We start from the raw sequence: 25,116 nt of genomic DNA on the forward strand, positions 1-25,116 counted from the left end.
TACATGATTTCTTAGTGGGTAGAGGGAATCTACAGATTCAAGAAACTTAAGCTACCGACCAATTACAACCTGTGAACCTTAGATTTGAATAGACTGTAGAAAACTGTTTATAAGTTTGGGAGAAATTAAATACTGACTGGATAATGATTTTTTTTTTGAGTTTAAATATATATATATAGTTATAGGTACTGAAATACTTATAGATGAAATTTTAGAACACTTGGAAATTGCTTTAAAATAATGCAGAAGTGGGATAGGTGGAATGAGTAGAGATGTAGCTGAAGCAAGAATAGCCTTTTTTTTTTGGTCTTTTTTAGGGCTACGGAGGTTCCCAGGCTAGGGGTTGAATCAGAGATGTAGCCCCTGGCCTATGCCACAGCAACACCAGATTCAAGCTGCAGCTGTGACCTACACCATAGCTCAGGGCAATGCCAGATCCTTAACCACTGAGTGAGGCCAGGGATCAAACCTGTGTCCTCATGTCTAGTCAGATTCGTTTCTGCTAAGCCACCACGGGAACTCCAAGAATAGCCTTAAGTTGGTAATTATTAAAGCTGAGGTGATGGGTACACAGAAATTCAGTATATTACTCTTTACTTTTGTATGTATTTTTAAGTTTCCATGATAAAAAGTCTTTTAAAATAACTGTTAGTTTTCTGGTTTTGGTCCTATAAACTTCTCTTGATTTCTAAACATTTCTCTTTCGTTCGATGCTTCAAGCAGCCTTTATTTTTACATATATATTTGTTGCCTTTTACTTTCCTGAAAAAGAGTCATGTAAATCTGATTTTTTGCAAATAAGCATTTTCAGTATAGTTGCACATTTAATCCTTTAATATTAAAAAATCTCATTATAAACCTTTAATCATTAACTTTTAAAAAATAAGTTCAAATTTTCACAATACAAGATTTACTTTAAAACGAAATCACGCCTTCTTGTAACATGTCTTATCTATTTCAACTAAATGTGTCTTTCTGAAATTTAGTTGGTAGAAAGTTATTTTTTTACATGTTGGGTTTTAAATGTTTTACTTTTTATTATTTTTTTCCTAACCTTTAAGCTAATCAAACTCTTAACACTTTTGAGATCTTGCTTTTTATATTATCTGTACTTTTTATTCCCTGGATAAAAATCTATTTTTAGCTTTCTAGTTCAATATACTACCAATTTTAAGCCTCTGAAGGGTAATACTCTGCTAATGAAGTATCCTAACTTAACATAAATAACTATTAAATTGACTTTTTTAATTTACTTTTTTTTGGTCTTTTTTTTAAGCCTCCGAAGAGTAATACTCTGCTAATGAAGTATCCTAACTTAAATAAATATTAAGGTGACTTTTTTCATTTACTTTTTTTTTTTTTTAGGGCTGCACTTGCAGCATATGGAGGTTCCCAAGCTAGGGGTCAAATGTGAGCTGTAGCTGCTGGCCTACACCACAGCTCACAGCAACAGGGGGTCCTTAACCCACCGGGTGAGGCCAGGGATCAAACCCAAGTCCTCCTGGATACTAGTCAGGTTCGTTACTGCTGAGCCACAATGGGAACTCTGATTTACTTTTTTTTTTTTTTTTAAATAGCTTAGCTGTTAATTTACTTCAATGGCTTAAGTGCCCATTACCGTTGCATAGAATTTATTGTATTTTTACTTTAGGTACTTGCTGCAACCAAGAGACAATGGAAACAAGTCATCTAAAACGGATGACCTGGGATCCCTTCGATTAAATATATGTTATACAGAAGACTATGTGCTTCCTTCAGAGTACTATGGTCCTTTGAAAACTCTGCTGCTAAAATCACCAGATGTTCAGGTACTTCAAAAAACTTGTGTGTGATCTAATATGAAAAGGCTAAAGTAATTCTGTAAATGATGAAAAAAAGATTTCAGAGTATCAAGTTTTATTGAAACAGTATGTGTATGTATATATATAAATACATATATAAATATATACACGCATACACATACATACACTGTGTGTGCATGTGTGTGTGTGTATATATATATATGTATTTTTTTTTATCTGAACCAGAGTACTATATACCAATATATGGTCGAAATTTCATTTCTGATAAAAATTTATAAGATTAAATATTATTCTATACAACAGTTACAGTTAGTGGGCATATTTGAATTAGTTTTAAAGGCTAATGATTGATCATTTAATCATGCTTCCTTGATTTTGTACTTGTTTTTCTACCTCTCTGTATTTTAGCCTATATCTGCCTCAGCTGCTTACATTTTGGGTGAAATATGTCGAGATAAAAATGATGCTGTTTTGCCCCTTGTACGACTGCTGCTCCACCATGATAAACTTGTTCCTTTTGCCACTGCAGTGGCTGAATTAGACTTGAAGGATATACAGTAAGAGTTATATTTTACTAAATGTCGGTTATGTGCTATTAAAATTGGACCTTAATTTGCCAAGTTGTTTTTATGATCTCAGTTCTTTAGTATTGACCAGCCTTATTGTATGGAGGTCTGAAGAGAACTGCTTAGCAAGTAATAAGAGGCAGTTCTTTAAATTATTGAACAGTATCCACCAACAGTAAAGTTAATGATTAATGAAGGGTTTTTTAATTCACTGTCAAAAATTTTTATTACTAATCTTTGTTTCTTTTCTTTTCTTTTTTTTTTTTTTTTGGCCTCCCCGAGGCATGTGGAGTTCCTTGGCCAGGGGTCTGATCCACAACAGTTGTGACCTACAACCACAGCTGCGGCAACTCAGGATCCTTAACCCACTGTGCTGGGCCAAGGATTGAACCTGCATCCTAGTGCTCCAGAGATGCAGCTGATCCTGTGGCGCCACAGCAGGAATTCCTAATCTTTGCTTCTTATTGTAATGATTCAGCTATCACAAATAAAACACCAGGACAGAAGTTTTTTTCCCCTCATCCATTCTTTAGCACACTTATATGCACACGTGTAACATAAAAAGCAATCAGATGGCTTCCTGTTCCTGTCATAGTCTAACAGTATTGTTTTAAACACATTACTTTTGTAGTTCAAATATAGTTTGCTTTTTTTGGTTGTTAACTTATTTTTTTTAATATTTTTGGTTAAGTGGTTTTGGTAAGTTTGAAAATTCCCATCATAGCGAGCTTTTATTTTTTAATTTTTATTTATTTATTTTGTCTTTTTAGGGCCATACCCATGACATATGGAAGTGCCCAGGCTAAGGGTTGAATCGGAGCTACAGCTGCTGGCCTATGCCACAGCCACAACAGTGTGGGATCTGAGCCATGTCTGTGACCTACACCACAGCTCATAGCAACGCTGAATCCTTAACCCATTGAGTGAGGCCTGGGATCAAATCCCATCCTCATGGATGCTAGTCAGGTTCATTTAGCGCTGAGCCACGATAGAAACTCTGCAGCAAGCTTTTAAATGGTTGGTAAAAATTACTAAAATTTTGTATGTGACCAAAGTCAGATATCTCTTGTTATTGATTTTACAGCCTTTGTTTAATTACTCTTGTTTTCACCTTATTTCTATTTGTATTTCAGAGATGCAAACACAATTTTTAGAGGAAATTCCTTGGCTACCCGATGTCTGGATGAGATGATGAAAATAGTGGGAGGGCACTACCTGAAAGTAACATTAAAACCTATTCTAGATGAGGTACAGAATATACCTCCAATAATTAGGATTTGGCCTTATTATAACATCTCTTTCATTAGTGATCTACTAATAGGAATAGTATATCCATTCACATGTTATGGAAAGAATGAGGCTTAGTACTTTAGAAGCAAAATAAATGATTTACATCTCCATCAGTGGATTTTTATTTAAAAGGCACGTTGTAGGATTTACTTTAGCTAGAGTTGCATATATATGAAAAATACTTTCTAATATAGTTCTTTTGGTGTATTATATACGTTACTACTGGATAGGGGGGTTTTAAACTTTGTTACAGTTTTTTGTTTGTTTGTTTTGTCTCTTTTTTAGGGCCGCACCTGCAGCATATGAAGGTTCCCAGGCTAGGGGGTCCTATTGGAGCTGTAGCTGCCAGCCTGTGCCACAGCCACTGCAATGCCAGATCCGAGCCGCGTCTGTGACCTAAGTCACAGCTCACGGCAACGCCGGATCCTTAACCCACATAGCGAGGCCAGGGATCGAACCTGCATCCTCATGGATGCTAGTCAGATTCCTTTCCACTGAGCCAGGATGGGAACTCCAAACTTTGTTACAGTTTTAATTTTTATAATTAACTAGTATGATCAGAAAAATAGTAATTCTTTTTATTTTGCCAGATTATTTTAAAAAGGGCATTAAATGAAAAATTAATTTATTTTCCAGATATGTGAATCCTCAAAATCCTGTGAAATTGATCCTATTAAATTGAAAGAGGGAGATAATGTAGAAAATAATAAGGTAAATCTTCGCTGTCCTTGTAACTACATTACAGTTGGTCTTAATGGTGTACCTATTTCCCACTTATGTTGTAGTCATGATTTATGGAGGGAAGCAGTGCTTTTTATTTACGTAATGCCTATGCTATTAGCAGCATTTCCCATGTCTAGTTTTTAGAATGTTACTTCTCTCTGATTTCTCTTTTGATCACTTTGTTTTCTCTTGCTTCTTATGAAGTTTATTCCATAAATTCACTGCATATATCTAACTAGTCTAAATCTAATTTATTAAATGAGGCCAGGATGCAAGTTGTCCTTTAACTGAATGAGTTAGAGAAGGTAAGTAAAGCTTTATAATACTAGATAGTGACTGCTGGATATGCCTCGTTTTCATTACTTTTTTTTTTTCCATAAATGCTGTTGAAGATGTGTAAAAGTCTAAACCTTAATATTTACCTTTTTTAATCTTACAGGAGAATCTGCGCTACTATGTAGACAAGTTATTTAGTACAATTGTAAAGTCAAGTATGAGCTGCCCCACTGTAATGTGTGATATCTTTTATTCTCTGAGACAAATGGCTACTCAAAGATTTCCTAGTAAGTGCTTTGTTTTACTAAGATACGCCATTTCTTTCTCTGTATTTGATTTCTTTGTAGATTTATTATGTATTTGCTTTTTGTAAAATGTTTAAAGTTTGTAATTACAGTCTTTTGTTTTTCAGAATAGTTATAGCTTTTTAGTGAAACACTTGATTTAATTTTCTTGTAATCCAAAACATAATTCTGTTTCTTTCAATGTAATGTCAACTTTATGCAAGCAAATCAAAATCATCACTGTTTTTAAGAAAGGCAGAAATTGAGGACCATAGCTTTATACATCATGTGCTCATAAGACTGTTAAATATGATAAAAAAATACCTTTGTTATGTGTACCCACTACCTTTTCCACTTGCATGCATTCAGATAGTGAGAATTTTTAGTTCCATACCACTGACTAGATTTGACAGTTTTGAGACTGCTAAGATTTAGGTGGTGAGAGAGGTTTTGGCATAAATGGTTTTAGACATTAGAAACATCTGTTACAATATACATAGAATTTTCAGGTACATATATCAATAACTGGCATGCTCTAATTTTGCAAGGGCAGCTGTGTCAAGGCTTTGCTTAGAAACATTTCATAAAACTAACAGTTGCTATCTCTGATTGTCAATACTTGGAATCATTCTAATTATATGCCACTGATAAGTGAATAAACTTACTAGGGCTGTCTTTCCAGATCTGCCTGTAATAGGGGGGAGGGTGAGGAAAAAGGCAACTACTTAAATGATCAGTCTTACCTAGCTGTGTGGAACTGTAAATTTATTTCCGTAACCATCTGGAGAGATTTTGCTATTTTGTCATATTCTTTTAAGTGTAGATGTGCCCACAAGTATGTGCAGTTATCTGCCCCTTCATGAAATTACCCAAAGTATAAAGTGGTAGGGCAAAGTTATTGAGGTAACAACATGTAGGTAAATTCAGACCTAGAGATCTTTGCTAATTATAATCAAGATATACACAGTTAACTTGAAATAAGTATTCTAAATCTAGACTTTGTAACAAAAATAAGGGGAGCAGAGACATTAATATATGGAAAGAGGAAATTCTGACTGAAATTATATTTTTAAATAGTGAACTGGATCATAATAACCACAGTGAGGACTTAGAGAGTAGGCACACTGGTAGCTTGAATTATCTCCTCTCTTACCTGCACAACACCACGAAGTAGGTATTGCCCGCCTTTAGTCGTTAATGAAATTGAGGTTTAGAGAAGTTAAATGATTTGCCCAAGGTCCATGACATGGCCTGCAATCAAGCAGGGTCTCACTCCACAGCATGTTAATAATCACTGCACTTTACACTACTGAGTAATCTTGGCCGTAAATCTGCATTAGCTTGTTTATGTGAGTAATCTAAAACATTTTGTTTTATTTTATTTTGTCTTTTTGCCTTTTCTGGGGCCGCACCCGTGGCATATGGAGGTTCCCAGGCTAGGGGTCTAATTGGAGCCATAGCCGCTGGCCTATACCAGAGCCATAGCAACGCCAGATCTGAGCTGCGTCTGCAACCTACACCACAGCTTATGGCAATGCCAGATCCTTAACCCACTAAGTAAGGCCAGGGATTGAACCTGCAACCTCATGGTTCCTAGTCAGATTCGTTAACTGCTGTGCCACGATGGGAACTCCTTTTTTTTTTTTTTCCCCCTGTCTTTTTGCCTTTCCTAGGGCTGCACCTGCAGCATAATTTTATGGTTTTTTAATGAATGCAAACATATTTCCTTAACTCTCCTTTTTGTTGACTTAAGTATTAATATGTCTTCATATTCTCAGTAGACAGTAGTTTTGATGTCAGAGTATTTTCACTGTTTTCTCATTTGTTCTTCCTATCCTGGGAAGATGGTGGGGGTGGGGAGGAGACAATGATGGGAAGCAAGTATTATTAAAGAACTCCCAATTAAATGACTGTTGGTGATCACCTGCTGAGTGATTAGGAAAGTTAAAACTCCAGTCAAAGGCAGACATTCTTTTCCTCACCGCCTCCACTACCATCTGATTGATTGTTGACCCCAGTCTGAAAAGCTGTAGCTGAATGAGCAAAGCCACAAGTTGTCTTCAGTTCATCTGCCTTTTTGTAAGGAATATTGATAGCTTTTTAAAAGTAAAAATTTCTGTTGAAAGTTGCCTCTGATATTATCAAAATTTTTGAGGGAAAAATTGAAAGATGCTTACCCTAAATGGAAGCATCTCCTTAGCAATTAGAAGAGTCTCCTATCCAGTATTACCAATAAGCAGTGCTAGATACTACTTTTATTTTTATTGCTGTGATTTCAAGTCTCTTACAGCTGAAGAGTTTTTCCAAATTAAAATATTTCTGAAAACCCAAGTAGCTTTGCCTTTCATTTTATTATTTATTTCTTTCAAAATTTTTTTAGTCATAGGATTTTTTCGTTTAGTCATAACCATTACTATCATTTCATCAACTTATTCTTAACTAGACAGATTATATTTATCTGTTTAATTTACATGTTTTTTTCAGTATTTTTTACTTTTGTCATCTTTGGTTTTTAATTCGGTGTTTTTGTGCATGACATTTCACCATTTTTTTCCTGCAGATGACCCTCATGTTCAGTATTCTGCAGTGAGCAGCTTTGTATTTCTTCGTTTCTTTGCTGTAGCAGTAGTATCACCTCATACTTTTCATTTGCGACCTCATCATCCAGTAAGTGTTGTTCTTCTCAAAGCTTTATTCCATTTTTATTTACTTTTATTAAAATAAAGAAAAGGTAAAATAACAAGCCAACTTCACTTGGCTCTGTTTTCTTATAACTGATACTTAAATTTATTGGGCATTTTTCTTAGCCATTTTCAGTCTTTCAGAGAAGGCTGAAAATTCTATTTGTTGTTGTTAAAAGATACACTACACAAGAGTAATAAAATGTTTGTAATAGTTGCAGCATGGTGATGGGTACAAAGAGGATTCATCATCTTTCCCCTCTGCTGTTATGTTCATTTGTAGATTTCCCATAATACAGGTGTTGTTGCTTTTTTCTTTCGTTAGTTCTAGGTTTAGTTTAATCTTGCAGATATTTTTAAATCTTATGGAAGTGTGAAGTGGCTCATTTCTGAAAGATGTAGAAACTTTCATTGAAACATAATTTGTTTAGTAGCTCCATGTTTTTACCATTTTATTCACCTGAGATAATACTGTAAATATGTGAGATTTCAGCCTTAATGCATATAATCTTTTTGTTCTGAAGTCATATGTAATTACTTAAATCTGAATCTGCATTGCATAGATTTACATGTTTCTTCAAATTTTAAAACTGTTTCTATTTCTTTTGCTAATTCTTTTAACTTTTATGTTCCAGATATTTTATAATCTTACTAATTGTTTCTGTTGCAGATTTTTATAACAAATAATAATAATAAAAGCCAACATTTATTTAGTGCTTACCTTATACTAGGTCTTATTCTAGTATAAAGTATTTTATATGTTCTACTAAACTTACTAAATCCTCCCAGTAACCCTGTGGGGTAAAATTCAATTAGCATCTCCATTTATAGCTAAGAAAACCACAATTCAAGAATTTCTTGGAGTTCCTGTAGTGGCACAGCAGAAACGAATCTGAATAGGAACCATGAGGTTGAGGATTCAATCCCTGGCCTCGCTCAATGGGTTAAGGATCTGGCGTTGCCGTGAGCTGTGGTGTAGGTCAAAGACGTGGCTCAGATCCTGCATTGCTGTGACTGAGGTGTACCTTTCCAATCAGTCTCCCAGAAGGGCTGCTTCAAACTGATAACTTTGCTTTTAGGTGAACCTTTCATTCTAATTGGGGAATAAAGCAAATACATAAGATATATAATCTAAGACTACATAAATCTAAATACATAAATCTAAAAGTAGCACTGATTTACTAATCAAGTAAGGAGTATATCCATGCTATAAAAATTGAGAGCAACTAATGATCCTGATGACCTGTCAACACCAGCCTTGAAAGTTACAGATTGGTTGGAGTGGAGAACTAATTACAAGTTATTGGATTTAACATTTAGAAGTTTTTTGAATTTTGAGAAGTCAGTTTAGTAAGAAAATCCACTTGCAGAAAATTAAGGAATAAGTCAGTGAAAGCAGTTTTACCTAGGAAATAGATCAAAAGTGAGCTTACCCTGCTGCTAAAAGACATGGGCAAATTCAGTAATGTACATGTGTGTGCATACACACATGAATAAATACTGCTTTAAAAAAAACACTAATTAAATATGGGAATTGCTGTCATGGCTCAGAGGTAACAAACCTGACTAGTATCCGTGAGGATGCAGGTTCGATCTCTGGCCTCATTCAGTGGGCTAAGGATCTGGCATTGCTGTGAGCTGTGTTGTAGGTCATAGATGAGGCTCAGAACCCAAGTTGCTGTGGCTGTGGCATAGACCAGTCGCTGCAGCTCTAATTCAACCCCTAGCCTGCGAACCTCCATATGCTGTAGGTGCAGCCCTAAAGTATATTTTTGGGTTTTGGGAGTTTCTGCTGTGGCTCAGCAGGTTAAGGACCCAACATTGTCTCTCTGAGGATGCAAGTTCCATCCCTGACCTCACTCAGTGGCTTAAGGATCTGGCATTGCCACAAACTGCACAGTAGGTTGCAGATGCAGCTCAGATTCACCGTTGCTGTGGCATATGCCCCAACTGCTGCTCCAGTTCATTTCCTGGCCTGGGAACTTCCATTTGCTGCAGGTGGTAGCTGTAAAAAATTAAAAATAAATAAGTACCTAAAAATGTGCGTTATGTATGTTAACATTGACACCGTAGACACTCTTTCCAGAAGTTTCAAGGTGGGGAAGAAAAAAGATTGAACCTTCTTTCTCATCCTATCTCCTATTCTCTCATCGATAGCTCCTTTTCAAGACTTGGCCAAGGCAGACATTATCTATTTATCGCCTCTGCTTGTGAACTTTTCAATACCTTAACATCAGGGGCTGGAGATTTTTCAAATTTGTGTAACCCAAGAAAATGGCACAGTTTCTAGGACATGCAGATACTCACTAAATGTTTGATAAATGAAAGATGGTAGCTCAGAGAGGGAGCACATCAAATGATAAGTCTTTTCCAAAAGAGGAAAACCTTGGTATGGTTTGAATAGAGAAGAGACCGCAGAAAGGGGGAAACTAAAGACAGAAGGGGCTTACTGATAACAGATCAATATCCTGGATGATTCAGAAAGAGTGTCTTTAAAAGAAAAAGTGAAAGGATCTCGGGGGGGGGGGGGAAACGGGTTTTTTTTAGGGGAAAAAAAACAGTATTACGGTGAACCATATGAAATTGTTTTATTTTTTTGTAGATCAGAAGTAATCAACAGCGGTTTCACATGGTTCAACTTTATCTAAGGAAAAAAGGATAGTGTTGGTTTGAGGTGCCAAGCTGTGTACTAGATGCTGTATGACTAAAGTTCTGAATATCTGTGGAAAATTATGATGGCAGATGGTAGCAGGGGGAAAAGAGCAGCTTAGATGTAGAGTGCACCAGGGAATCGCCAGCAGCTAAACTATATGATTATCAGATAGAGGTGAGGGCCCTATTGAACAAACCTCTTAAACAAACCTGTTACATGAAGAAATCATACACAAAAGCCTTTTACTCACTTTTTCTAGTTCAAGGATATAATGACCTAAAACGCTAGTTTTAAAACCAACATTGAATAGGAAAATCTTGATGAAATTCAGTTCAAATTTAGGTTGTTAGCACATTGTTAAGAATTTTATATTCTTCAAAGACAGAGAATTGGAGGGGTCTTTTAAAGACATAATGGAATCTTGGATATTGTAGCTAAAATATTTTCTGAATAACCTTAATTAAGGTATATAAGTGTTTCATAAATACATCGTAATGATCGTATCTCAGATATTCCTTCTTTTCGAGAATAGTCTTACATTTTTCTTCACAATCACTGCCTATTTTTGGTATGAGAATACTAAAATATTAAGGAATGTCAACAAACACTAAGCTAAAGCATTTTTATATCTAAATTTTCTTGAATATGTCTTTTGATGGCAGATACTGTTTATTTGAATTCCCAAAACCAAAAAAAAAAGTTGTTTTATATGGTGATAGGGAATTGGTTATAGAGATGAAGAGATGTATAGACTATATACATTTAACACTCATCAGGCTATATACATTTAAAATCTGTTCATTTCACTCTATGTAAATTATATCTTTTTTTTTTTTTTAAAGGAAACTGCAAGGATTCATTAGGGAATACTGTTTAGTTAATTTTACTTATATCTGTTCTTTCTGGTATACGTAGGTCTTTGCTTCCATAGTGAAAAGAGTTGATTGCAGAAGCCATAAAATTATTAACTATGCTCTGAGCAGGTTAGATATGCTCCGTGGTTTGAATACAGAAAATTTGGAAACAGCCATTTTAAGTCATGAAGTAGAAAAAAATAGATACCATTGACATTTCAAAAGTGAATATAATTTGTTAGGTAACCCTGTCTGCCATACTATACCCCTCCAAACATTATTAAATTCTGGCTTTCAAAAGTAACATATCATTAGATAGAGTTACTTTGAGAGGAGTTAGCAATTACATGTGGCTTCTTTAGTCTCTTAATTCCTTAGTCTTGTGACTTGTGCTCATCCTTAGATTTTAACTGGTTTAAATGAATATTTTTGAGTCACTGTTGTAGAGCAATGTAGCTCATTTACTCTATTCTACTTTTTACAGAAATTCTATTTCATTAAAACCTAACAAGACTTTTATGTCTTCTACATTTTTAGGATCCACAGACAATTAGAACATTAACTCTCATCTCAAAAACCATTCAAACTTTGGGAAGCTGGGGGAGTCTGTCCAAAAGCAAGGTAAGTCTTTATATTTTTTGCTTTGTATTCACACTTCTAAATGTTGTTATACCCTATAATCCCTTCTCTCTCCATCCCTCCCTTATAAATCAAAACAAAACACACACACACGCACGCGCTGTAACTGTCTTTTTTAAATTTTGTGTCTTAGTCACCTGTTAAAGAAGACAATTTCATTGTATCTAAGATGGGGGAGAGAATCTAGTTAACAGGTGCAAAAGCCTTCTATCTTTTGTTCCATAGTCATCCAGCAGGTATTGAGAGATATCTTTAGCTCCAAGACCATAATTCTCTTGAAGTATATGACTGAATCCCTTTAGGCCTATTCCTAAGCTTAAAACTTAAAAATATAGTCCATTATATTCTTAGTTCTTTGCTTAACATATATAAATTCTCTGTGTTTTTCTCTTAGTCAAGTTTCAAAGAGACATTCATGTGTGAATTTTTCAAAATGTTTCAAGAGGAAGGATATATCATGGCAGTTAAAAAGGTACGATTTTTTTAAATCAACAAATTTTATTATATTTATAGTCATACAGACATTATCACAACCTAATTTACAGCATTTCCATCTCAAATCCTCAGCACATCCTTCTCCCCACAACCTGTCTCCTTTGGTAACCTTAAGTTTTTCAATCTGTAAATCAGTTTCTGTTCTGAAAGTAAGTTCATTGTATCCTTTATTTAGATTCCACATATAAGTGATAGCATGTAATGTTTGTGTCTGTCTGACTAACTTCACTTAGCATAATTTCTAGGTCCATCCATGTTGCTGCAGTTGCCATTATTTCATTCTTTTTTATTGTTGAGTAATATTCCATTATGTACATGTACCACCTCTTCTTTATCCACTCCTCTGTCAGTGGACATTTAGGTTGTTTCCATGTCTTGGCTATTGTATATAGTGCTGTAGTGAACACTGGGGTGCATGTATCTTTTCGAGTCATGGTTTTCTCTGGATAGATGCCTAGGAGTGGGAAAAAGGTATGATTGGTTTACTCTGGAAATATTAACTTCTTGTATAGTATTAGGGAAATAACATTTTATATTGTTCCTAGGAATCAATCCACAGTTTAAAAAATATGGTTTTACTGTCCATCAAATACAAAGCCTGTCTTTTTCTTCCTTACTCCTCCCATATATAACTATGGGTTTTTAAGCTGTGAAAAATATGTAAATGAGCTTTAGCAAGAGCTACTAGTGTTATTGTCTTAGTAACACAAATTGCAAATATCTAGAGTTAGGATTTCTTAACAGCAGCACTGTTGACAATATGGTTTGGTAATTCTTGACTATGAGGGGATTTTTTTATGAATTGTAGAATGGTTAGCAGCAGCCCTGGCCTCTACTACTAGATACCAGTAGCATGTTCTCAGTTTTTACAACTGAAAATGTCTTTAAACATTGTCAAATGTCCCCTGAGACATTTGCCTCTAATTGAGAACCTCTGGTCCAGGGAAAGGCTTAGTGTGGTGCCTGCTGTAAAGCGGGCACTTAATTGCCATGGAAGAAAATATATGAATTATCAGTTATCTTGTAAACAATATAGGCTTGTGGTAGTAACCTGAGAAAAGGTACTTTAATTTAAAATTGTGCAAAAGCCTACAGTATATAATATCCTAACACAAGGCTTACAACAAACAAAAGTTGCTCTACTTAGAATTTGAGAATGTTTTGAAAAGATTTTCTGCATCATCCCAAACAAAATGTAGCATTGTCATAAAATCCTAAACATGTGTAAAGAAATGTTATTTTGAAGTACATCTAACTTAGTTTGAAGAAAGTACTGTATCTTTTTAAAATCACAATTCTAACTTAAGGGATTCGATTTTAAAGGTCAGATTTTAAAGATTGGCATTCACTTTCTACAGAATGATTCACAATTGACTGTCAGGAGTATATTTTGTTTGTATTTTTTTTGTGTGTGTACTTTTAAAATTCTTACGAGGACTCGAAAATGATTTTAAAAATTAAAGCCATTTGGAATATTTTCATCCAGAATAGTGCAAATTCACCCCCCCCCCAATTTAAGCAGTCATTGAAAGCTTTTGAGAAAGTGTTTCAAAAAAATAGGCAAAGAAAAAGCTGCCCTTTATTTTTAGAACATTGTTGGAACAGTTTGTAGGACAGTGTAGGCAGACTTTCATTGGTATGATTATGATGTACTGTCATTTGTTTTTGAGTTGTTTTTTCCGTTTTTTATGACCTAGTCTATGGCAGCATCTGATTTCTTTTTCCTGATATAATCAAAATGTGTATAGTTGATAATGTCCGTGGAGAATGTATTTAAGGGTACCGGGAGTTTAGTTAGTTCCTGATCTGCTGAGTCACCCACTCACATTCTCAGGTACTGTCACCATAGCACATCTTCTGTCTCAGATTTGCTTGGGATATTTTGAATTTTCTTAATTATTTATTGGCTAGATCTAGATAGGTGCAGTGCTAGAAATTACAAAAGCTTATGAAACCAAATTTCTCATTTAATAGTGTTCACGCTAATAATATTGACCATCGCTCCAAAAGAAAATAGTTTAACTCTGAACCCTATACTGTCTCCACAAAGTTTAGGAAGAGTAACTTGAATAGGTCTATAAGCAGGGAGACCATATAATTTAATGACCAAACCTGTAAGGTTTTCAGGAGTGAAAAGGAGTGCTTTGATTATGCTGGGACCAAAGTTGTAGACGAGGATGGTCCTGAGAAAACTAAGATCTAGATTCACCCTGCCTGTAGTCCATCTTTCTTATGTTTTCTTTCACCTATATAACTGTATTTATCTTATGATTCCTTAACAATATAACAAATAAATAACAAATTTAATAATTATCATAAATAATAAATATTTGTAAAATAAGAAAATCAACGCCCTCAGGAAAATACTAAGAAATGAAATATTCAGATAACTCTTTCACACTCCATTAATGGATGGTCCATTTGTGAGAAAATGAAAATGTAATAGGAGAGATGTCTTTAGTTCCCTTGGATACTTGTTCTGTATTATCCACATATGATTCAAAAGAAACTCCGTTCTTGTTCTTCTACTTACCTAGATTTCTTCCAGCAAACTAGAGGTGAACATTTCTCTGAAAAATCCCACAAGTGAAGGTTCTGGTGGGCAGTCTACAGCCAGGCTTAGGAGAAAATGACTTTGCCTCGCAAATTCTACTTTATTCAGTGGTGCCTCAGTGTCATCCTTATTGGAATGTACTTTGTTTTTGTTTTAAACCCTAAGTGGGACAATATAGAAAATTATAGAGGAAGAAACAAAGACTAAACAAAGAGTTCTTTTATGGGCAAAATAGGATTCTTCTCTCAGAACAGGAATTGTCTACCTTACTTCCTCTTTATTTATTTGTTCATTCAGCTGATTGTTTTCAGATGCCTTTTATGTGTCAGGCAGCCTGTGCCGGGCACTGTGCCAGGCTTTGGAGGTATCAAAGTGAGTAAATGAGAAAGATAGCTGATAAACACAGTAACAATAAAGTATGATAAATTGTTAATATAATGTTAATATATATCCATGTTTACATTTCTGATCATGTATTGATTATTAAGTGAATGTGAATAACATTTTGAAGGCTCTAAAAAAAATTTTTCTTTTTTGTCTTTTGTCTTTTTAAGGTGGCACCCATGGCATATGGAAGTTCCCAGGCCAGGGGTTGAATAGGAGCTATAGCCACCAACCTACACCACAATCACAGCAACACAGGATCTGAGCTGCATCTGCGACCTACACCACAGCTCACGGCAATGCTGGATCTGTAACCCACTGAACAAGGCCAGGGATCAAACCCACATCCTCATGGATACTAGTTGGGTTCGTTAACTGCTGAGCCATGACGGGAACTCCCTAAAAATTAAAAAAAAAAAAAAAAAAAAAAAAAAAGAACAGGTATTGTTCCTGAACTAATTTCCCTCTCCCATGAAAAGAAGGCCACATGCCAGTAGTGTCTTGACCAGTTGAGGTAGCATACTCATGAGGTGCCATGCTCTTCACTGGGTCGTTTGCTGTTGCTTGATTTGGGCACTCCAGATTTTCTTGAGCTACCACATTCCCGCATTCTCCATAGGAAGTTTCCAAATGGTTATTATATTTCCAGGTTATTCCAGAGAACCCAGTTACACTTAGTCATAACTGTAATTATATATAATAGAAGTCAGCAAACTCTTTTCTGTAATGGGCCAGAGAGTAAATACTTTAGGCTTTGAGGGCCATGTAAGGGTGCTGCCACCTATTGTTTTTGTTTTTACAGCCCTTTAAAAATTTAAAAATTCTTCTTAACTTGTGGGCCTTACAAAAATAGGCTACAGGTTGAATTTGGCCTGCTGAACTATAATTTGATGATCCCCACTCCAGTAGTTTCACAATCCTGTGTCTAAAGTTTTGGGGACTGGGAGTTCCCATTGTGGTTCAGCGGGTTATGAACTCAAGCAGTATCCATGAGGATGGAAGTTCAGTCTCTTGCCTTGCTCACTGCATTAAGGATCAGTGTTGCCATGAACTGTGGTAAAGGTTTCAGACATGGCTCAGATCCCGTGTTGCTGTGCCTATGGTATAAGCCAGCAGGTGCAGCTCTGATTTGACCTCTAGCCTGGGAACTTTCATATGCCACAGGTGCGGCCATTAAAAGCAAAAAAAAAAAAGTCTTGGGGACTGGAAATATTTTCAAATTTAGTTTTTCAAGCTTTTGAAAGATAATAGGTGTATGCTATATATTATATAATACCCCCAATGGATCATAATGGGGTGGCACCCCATAGTCAAACACACTAATGTTTATGTAGCACAGTGTATGAATATTCATACTAAGTAGGATAAATACAGGCTATAAATAGCCTTAGGCCAGTTCAGGCTAAGCTACTGTAAATAATTTTACTATAAGTCAAAACCGAATCAAAAAACTTTTTGTACTCAGAGCTTTATAGATTTCAGAGTTAAGGGATTATGGGTTGAATTATTTCTATAGGGATATATATTCTGGGTTATAAATAACTTAAGAAGAAACTTTTTAGAATACCTATCATACATAAATAAGGGACTTCCTCTACAATTAAATATGTGTTTTGCTTTACAAATTACAGTTATGTGAGGTACCACTTCACATACTGGTCAGAATGGCCATCATTAGTAAGTCTACAAATAAAAAATTCTGGAGAGGGTGTGGAGAAAAGGGAACCCTCCTACACTGTTGGTGGGAATGTAAATTGGTACAACCACTATGGAAAACAGTATAGAGGTACCTCAGAAAACTAAATATAGAACTACCATATGATCCAGTAATCTCACTCCTGGGCATATATCCGGACAAAACTTTCATTGAAAAAGGTACATGCACCCCTATGTTCGTTGCAACACTATTTACAATAGCCAAAACATGGAAACAATCCAAATGTCCATCAACAGATGAATGGACTAAGAAGATGTGGTATATATACACAATGGAATACCACTCAGCCATGAAAAAGAACAAAATAATGCCATTTGCAGCAACATGGATGGAACTAGAAATTTTCATACTAGGTGAAGTAAGTCAGAAGGAGAAAGACAAATGTCATATAATATCATTTATATCTGGAATCTAGAATATGGCACAAATGAACCTATCTACAGAAAAGAGACAAACTCATGGACATGGAGAACAGACTTGTGGTTGACAAGGGGGATGGGGAGGGAATAGGATGGAGTGGGAGGTTGGGGTTAGTAGTTGCAAACTATTGCATTTGGAGTGGATAAGCAATGAGATTCTGCTGTATAGCACAAGGAACTATGTCTAGTTACTTGTGATGGAACATGATGGAGGATAATGTGAGAAAAAGAATGTATATCTATGTATAACTGGGTCACTTTGCTTTACAGCAGAAATTGACAGACATCAATTGTAAATCACCTATATTAAAATTGTAAATCAACTGTAATAAAATTTTTTAAAAAATAGATGAAAACCAATTATGTGTATTCCTTAATAACAAAGAACTTCACAGTATTATCTGTGAGTGACAAAATAAGATAAACTGAGTGTAATATTTGCCCCTTTCCCCATTTAGTTCTTGGATGAAATTTCATCTACTGAAACTAAAGAGTCCAGTGGTACAAGTGAGCCTGTGCACCTGAAAGAAGGGTAATTGAATGAAATTAGATATTATGGTCATATTTCAGTATAGTCATTAAGTAAGTACAAAGAATATGGGCCTGGGAGTGAGGAAATCTGGGTTTTGTCCTGTGCTAAAACTGCCTAAGTAACATCAGTCAGGTAAGTCAACTTACTATCCTATAAACTTTATGGCAAGTGGGCCTGACTTCTTTCCATACAGTGCTAGGGTTGTTTTGCAAATATAATGAAATTTGGGTGTTAAGAGTACTTTCAAAAAGTAACAGCACTATTCAGTGATAAAGTAGTATTACTATTGGAATTTAAAGGGGGAAATTATTCATTTGGCCCATTTCAGTTCAAAGATTTTATTCCCTTAGTATGGCCAAAATAAATGCAGGCAAAGATATTTTCATATATTTAATAAAGTCTTATGTAACAGTTCATGTCATGTAAAATTACAGGACAGTTCTTTGTTTCGGATTAACTATTTTAATATTTGAAGCTAAATGTTTACATCTGTTGTTTTGGCAGTGAGATGTATAAAAGAGCTCAGGGAAGAACTCGGATTGGAAAAAAGAATTTCAAGAAACGGTGGTTCTGCTTAACAAGCAGAGAGCTCACCTACCACAAGCAGCCAGGTAGTTGTGTTTATGCTTTATTGTGGGGTCTTTTCCTGGTTCCCAGTGAGGATTTATTTCTTTTTCTACTGTCTAATGTGACTAGTGAACCTTTTTACTAATGTTAATGTAGTTTATAGATTCTCACAGTGATGCACACACACTAAAAATGTAATGTTTGACAAGTGACACCTTGCAAATTACATTTTTTCTCTCACATTGAATGTCTGCTGTTGCTAATAGTGGTGTTCCTACAGTATGCTTTGTTTTCTAAAAAATCCCTGGTAAATCCCTGTTTTTATGATCAATATATAAGGAACAATGGTTAGAGCTTTTAGAACTTGGAAGTTTTCTTTAACTCCCAGAGTCAAATTGGTAAGAATCAATATCTAATAAAAGAGTATTTCAGTGGTTGGATGGAAAACATCAGCCCCAAATTCCCACAGTCATACTATAGACTGATTCCTATTCAGTTAAAAGATTAATTCTAAACTATCAGCCAAGCTAACTGCATGATGGAAATTTTAATAATTTGCCTTCTGAAAAGGTACGGATTAGCTATCTCTTTGGGTAAAAAAAAGTCTATAGTGTGATTTGAGGGCTTCAGAGAGGGAGTTTGTCCGTCAGTGGACTGACAGAATGCTTAGAAGCTCTACCCTTTAAGTTTATTCCTTTGCGGGTAAAGCATTATCTGTAGAAGGCACTAGCTTCTGATATCTTAGCAAGAATTTAGTATCTAGATCATAGATCACATACAGTAAAATCCCTTCTCTTTAAATTGAACAGAATCCAAAGATGTTCACTTAACGGTCAGTTTAAGTAAGGATCACTTAAAAACAAACAAAAAGAATGCATACGTATCTTAAATAGTTATATGTTTGCTTACCAATCTTTTCATAGAGAGCCAAGGTCTTTTCTTTGAAAATGGATCTATAGATTAGATTTCCCCTTTGCTTTTCTTGTAGAAGTACACCCCTAATGCATCAGTTTTCAGGTTGATTTCTCCTAAGTGAAACTAGATCTTAAAATACTTGAAAAGTAATCCAGTTACAGATTTTTGTAATAGTCACCCTGATCTTTTGTAGCTCTCTCGCCCCATATAAGCCAACTTTATTTGTGTGGGCATTGGTCTCCTTTCTTGAAAAGCTTTTTTTTTTTTTTTTTTTTTCAGAGTATTTGCCTGATTTTCAAATAAATAACATGCCTCTTGGTAGGCAGCACTTATTTTGTCACTTTACATATGTTGAGGTAAATTATAATTACAGCGTGGAAAAACATCATAAATAGGTCTGGGAACAAACCCAGTAAACTTGGTAATCAAAACAGCCTAACCAATGGAAATGGAAGGGTACAGGCTTAATAGATGGTACCCTAGAAAACACATGAGCATCATTCAGTATGTTTTATAGAGGAAATGGAGAGTGTTGGTTAATCCATCAAATCTGTTAGGTAATCTGTTAAATCTGTTAAGGGAATTTCTGGTATAAATTCTGAAATAAGACAGACACCAGACAAAGGATACTTTCAAGAGACTGTATACTCAGTTAAGCAGAGTGCTTGAGTACAAATTCAGTGAAAATAAAATTTTTTTGTTTCCTAATTTCTTAGAATGTTTTAGCCAGAATAACTACATATGTCCATTGCATTAGTAAGAAATGAGAAGCCAAATGCTCTATATTTTTAGGCACTCTGAGAATTTGTTGTGGAATATAAATAGTCAAATGACAAGATTAATAGGCTACATCCTTGCCCTTTCAGACAGCATTCTTTAAGCTAAGCATATTTCGAATGTTTTAGAAGTTAGAGCTTATGTTGAATACTATATAAATGTTTTCACATATATAGCAACATTTAAAAAATGTCATAATATGCTAATTATGTTTACATTAACAGCTCATTGAAATAAAATTTAAGGTAAGTTAGTCATTCTCTATGAACTAGTCATTTTCTCCTCACTTCAAGAATTTTCTAATCTGAACAAATATTCTAAAGCTTTCTTTGGTTTGAGACTTTAAGAATCCGATGATAGTTTTGGACCCGTTTACTCCAAAAAAAAACATATGTATCAACATAGACACAAAATCTTGCATTTAATTTCAGGGAGTTCATAGACCCAGAGTGCGTCCACAGTTCTTGAGAACTTATATCCAGTGATCTTATAAATCACTTGCTTGCTTTAAGGTATAAAATGGCAACATCAGAAGTTACATTATTTTCAGGCCTTAGGAAATTTAACGTGCTGGAATGGAATTGAAGGAATTAGCTTTATTATATGAAGTTTGAAGATTATTTACCTAAACCTGCAGTTTTAAGCATCCATGCTTTTTGTTTTAACTGTTTTGTTGGATTTTTCCAAAATATATTACATGCTTCCCTGCCTTCTAAAAAAGAGTTCATTGAACGTAAGTTAATATTTTCTAGATGACTTGGGGCTATCATTGATCATAATAATTATTATATAGTACTCTGATTTAGTGATGTTTTCAGGGCTGCTTATGGGTGTGTGCAGCTACATGCCTTGGACTGCCTTGCTTGTTTTGTATTCCTGTGTTTGCTTTATACAGTTTTTCATTATACCCTTCATGTTAAGGCTGTCACCTTAAATTTCTTGTGCTGTCGGTGAACCATAATGTAACATCTCACTTTCATCTCTATCACCTGCTTCCATTTTTTACTGCTTATATACTGTGAGTGAGGATATAGGTACTGTTTGTTAAAATTGTGCATAAGATTAAAAGGCTTTGATCAAAGATCCCACGACTTTCCTCTGTGAATAAAATACCTATGCTTTAGATTCTTTCTTTGGTTGTTTAGCAAATGTTTTACTTACTTCCTGTTTCCTTGCAGTTTTCTAGACAGCTAAGACTGCTAGTTAAGTAACCTCTTATTACACTCTGTGACTTTGGTGTCTGAAAGAGTGCCTCCCGGATATTCTGTATCTTAAAGCATTGAGTCTTTCACTCTTTCCTCCTACTGGATACTAGTATTCTGAATCAAGTATTTCTACCACTTAGAATCAAATAATATGGTCTTTTTACAACTTACTAGAAAAGCAATTCATAGAATTTTCTCAGTTTTAAGGGTTTTACTCAAATAAGTTATTTAATTTTGATACCCTCAGGTAATTGCTACCAAGCAATAGTAAGCAGCAGCTAATAATCTTCAGTATAAGTTAACACGTGGCAAATGAATATCATAGGGCATTCAGTCAGCCATCAGTGATGATTACCTTGACAGTCTTTACAGATCTGCATGCTTGTGATTATGGTTTTATATTGCTACACTCTAATGTGGTCATCTTCCTAAAGTAAAAGTTCTCCTAGTTGTATGCCAGAATCAAATGAGTTTTTGAGGCTCCAGCCTCTTTCTGTCTCCATCAGCCTCATCTTTTGCATTCCCCATACTTGGTTTCACCAAACTAACTCTTGTAGTTCCTTTTAAGTTGTGCTCTATTACATTCATGCTTTTGCATTTGCTCTACTTAGAAATCCCTTGCTTTCCTTCTTTACCTGTGTAATTTGTCTTTAAGCCTCAGATCAAGTGTCAGCTCTTTATGGAAGTCATTTTCATAAAGCCTCTGCCTTTCTTAGTTGAGTATTCTTTCACTATGTTTCTTGAGCACATTAGTGATAACTTCTGTCACACTGTGTGGTCATTACTTTTATCTGTCTCTCTCCTTACTCTTTTAAAATCCTCAGTGGTAAGGACTGTATTTTTACTACCTTCGGTAAAACATTTAGTAATTGTGTTTTGTTTTGGTTTGGTTTTTTTGGCTGCATCTGCTGCATGTGGAAATTCCTGGTCCAGGGTTGGAACCTGCGCCACAGCAGTGACCCAGGCCGCTACAGTGACAACACCAGATCCTTAACCCTGCTACGCCACAGCTGGAACTCCAGTAAATATTTTTAATAAACGGTATTCTTCATAGAACACCATGTTATCCAGATATGCTGTTAACTGAATTACATTAGGAACCACTGCTCTCAATTTTTAAAATTTCCACCGTGCTTATTAAGTTATTAACAAATTCATCTCTGAAATTTCATTTGTGTTCTCCAAACTTGATTAGATGTTGTCTACTTTTGGATGACCTATCATACACAAATACATACATACAGCCTATACAACTTCCATACATCAATGTTCTAGCTCATGTGACCTATGGACAATATAAAAGAAGTTTCCATGATGTTTTAAACATGAATTTCAGCACATCTAGGTTGACTTGGTTTTACCTGCTCATTTTCACACCCAAGAGGCTGCAGTATTTTTTTTTTTTTAATAGCTAAAGAGTGCCATTGATTTGATTGTGTTATATTTAGTAGATATTTTGTGGGGTGCTTATTACTGTGTTTCATATGTTATTCCAACCTCTGGAGAAAATAGTAGAGAACAAAATATACCAAAATACTTATCCTCATGGATCTTATAGTTTAATAATATAATTTATAAGTGATAATAAACAAGAAAAAACAAGAAAAAATGTTTATAGAATATAGTATGATTATAAATGAGATACACAAAAAAATAAAGCAGGGAAGGGGAATAGAAAATGAGGGACTCAGTGAGGAGAGTTGCAGTATTAAAAAATCTAACACTGAAAATCAGTATAAAAAGTCAGAATACTGAAAATGGTAAATATGTACATAAATGTAATATCTTTTTCTTAATTTCTTTAAAAAGTAGATGTTTAATAATGAATAACATTGAATTGTAGAATTTGTAACAAATTTAGATGGAAAATAATGACAATAGTGGCACAAAGGAAGGAGATGGAGTAAATTATTGCAAGGATCTTATATTTTATGTGAAATGACACAATAATTCTAAGTAGACTGTCATGTGTTAAAAGTTGTATAAAATAATCTCTAGAAGAAAACTTAAAAAAAAGTATAAGCGCATCTCTTCTCCCCAACCCAAAAGATAAATATGGCAGGAAAGGAAGAACAGAGGAGGAAAAACTAGATGGGACAAAGAGAAAACAAATAGCAAAATGATAGCTTAAGCCCAATTATATCAATAATTAGAATAAATGTAACATATCTAAGATCAGGAGCAAAGCAAGGGTGGTCCACTTGCATCAGTCTATTCATCATTGTATTGGAGGTCATAAACAATGCAGTAAGACCCCCTTTACCTCAAAAAAGAAAAGGACATACAGAGTTAAATGAAAAATCCTAAGGAATCTTTAAAACAATTACTTGAACTAATAAGTGAATTTATCAAGGCCTTAGGATATATACAAACCAGTCTATTCATATATACACATCAGTTATACTTGTATAAACTAGCATCAGACTATTAGAAATGAAATTTTAAAAATAATAATTGCAGCTCCACCTTCAAAAACCACCTAAAATTCTTAGGAATAATTTTTTAAAAATAAGTGAAAACTATAAAACTATAAAACATTGCTGAGGTAAAGGAGACCTAAATAAAAGGAGACATACATCATGTTTGTGGATTTAAAGATTCAGTGTTTTTTAAGAAGTCACATCTCAAATTCATTTTGATTTTAACTCATTTCAAATCCCAACAAATTTCTTGGTAAAAATTAAGTTGATTCTAAAATTTATGTCAGTGGGAAAATAAGGGATTTAATATAGCTGAAGCAATAGTGAAAAAGTAGAACAAAGTTTGAGGACCAAGACTTACTATAAAGCTACATACAGTATTCAAGACCGAAAGTTTGGCATAAGAGCTGGAGAGATCAGTGAAAAGGCAAAAGTGCTAAAAGACATAGACACACACATATATTGTCAACTTAATTTTAAGTGTCAAGACAATTCAACTAGGAAAGTCTTTTGAATAAATAGGAGTTCCCTGGTGGCTCAGTGGGTTAAGAATCTGACATTGTCACTGCTGTGGCTTGGGTTTGATCCCGGCCCAGGAACTTCTCATGGTGTGGACACAGCCAAAAAAATTTTTTTAAAAAGTCTAGTATCACTGGAAGAACTGGATAAACATGGAGAGAGAATGAACTTCGCCTTATCTCATGTTACACACAACATTTCATTTGAGGTAAGAAGATCATAGGCCTCAGTGAAAATGTAAGAAAAAATCTTGTAACCATGGGGTATGCAAAGATTTGTTAGAATGTTTAATGCACTAAACATTTTTTAAGATAAACTGAACTTCGTTAATGTAAGACTCTACTTTCCTTCATTAAAGTAAGACTCCACATTTCCTTGTCTTTATATTATCATTCCTTTTCCTTTTTTAAAATTATGATAATGAGCATAAATTACTTGGCAGTTGAAATTTTTCAAGAAGTTGTTGGGATTTGAGTTTCTTTGAACCATAAGCTATTTCACCAAATTTGGGAATTTTTTTTACTTATTTTTTACATTTTTTTTCTAGCCCATTTCTCTCCCTCCAGGAGTCCAATTATACTTATGCAGGCATGCCTGATAGTTTTACAGATCTCTCTGAGACTCATTTCCTTTGTCTTTATTCTTTTTTATCTTTGTTCTTTAGATAATTTCTATTTAAGTTCATTGATTGTTTGCTATCCCAAACCTGCTCTTCAGTTTATGTACTGAATTTGTCATTCCATTAATTGTTCTTCTCAGCTCTAGAACTTCTCTCTGATCTTCATTTTTTTTTTTTTTCTTTTTACAGTTTACAGCTGCTTTTGTGGCATATGCAAGTTCCCAG

The 25,116-nt window shown here is 34.7% G+C and overlaps 1 protein-coding gene across 4 annotated transcripts in view; it reads left to right on the forward strand.

Moving 5' to 3' along the window:
• Positions 1-25,116, forward strand: part of RASA2 (RAS p21 protein activator 2) — a 122,281-nt gene that overhangs the window by 84,085 nt on the left and 13,080 nt on the right. For 2 of the 4 annotated variants that reach the window (XM_021069544.2, XM_084989877.1), the window contains exons 10-19: positions 1,652-1,808; positions 2,211-2,359; positions 3,502-3,616; positions 4,295-4,369; positions 4,821-4,944; positions 7,502-7,608; positions 11,667-11,750; positions 12,163-12,240; positions 17,796-17,869; positions 18,374-18,483. In XM_021069544.2, the coding sequence (XP_020925203.1) occupies positions 1,652-1,808; positions 2,211-2,359; positions 3,502-3,616; positions 4,295-4,369; positions 4,821-4,944; positions 7,502-7,608; positions 11,667-11,750; positions 12,163-12,240; positions 17,796-17,869; positions 18,374-18,483 (1,073 nt within the window). The remainder of the gene's footprint in view (positions 1-1,651; positions 1,809-2,210; positions 2,360-3,501; positions 3,617-4,294; positions 4,370-4,820; positions 4,945-7,501; positions 7,609-11,666; positions 11,751-12,162; positions 12,241-17,795; positions 17,870-18,373; positions 18,484-25,116) is intronic. The other 2 variants (XM_021069545.2, XM_084989878.1) reach the window with 1 other exon arrangement.

Source organism: Sus scrofa, chromosome 13 (genome assembly GCF_054392235.1).
Source record: "Sus scrofa isolate SSC_HxYL_T2T_F1_AM1 chromosome 13, Sscrofa_HxYL_maternal_Yorkshire_Landrace_v2.0, whole genome shotgun sequence".
NCBI classification, from domain to species: Eukaryota; Metazoa; Chordata; class Mammalia; order Artiodactyla; family Suidae; genus Sus; species Sus scrofa.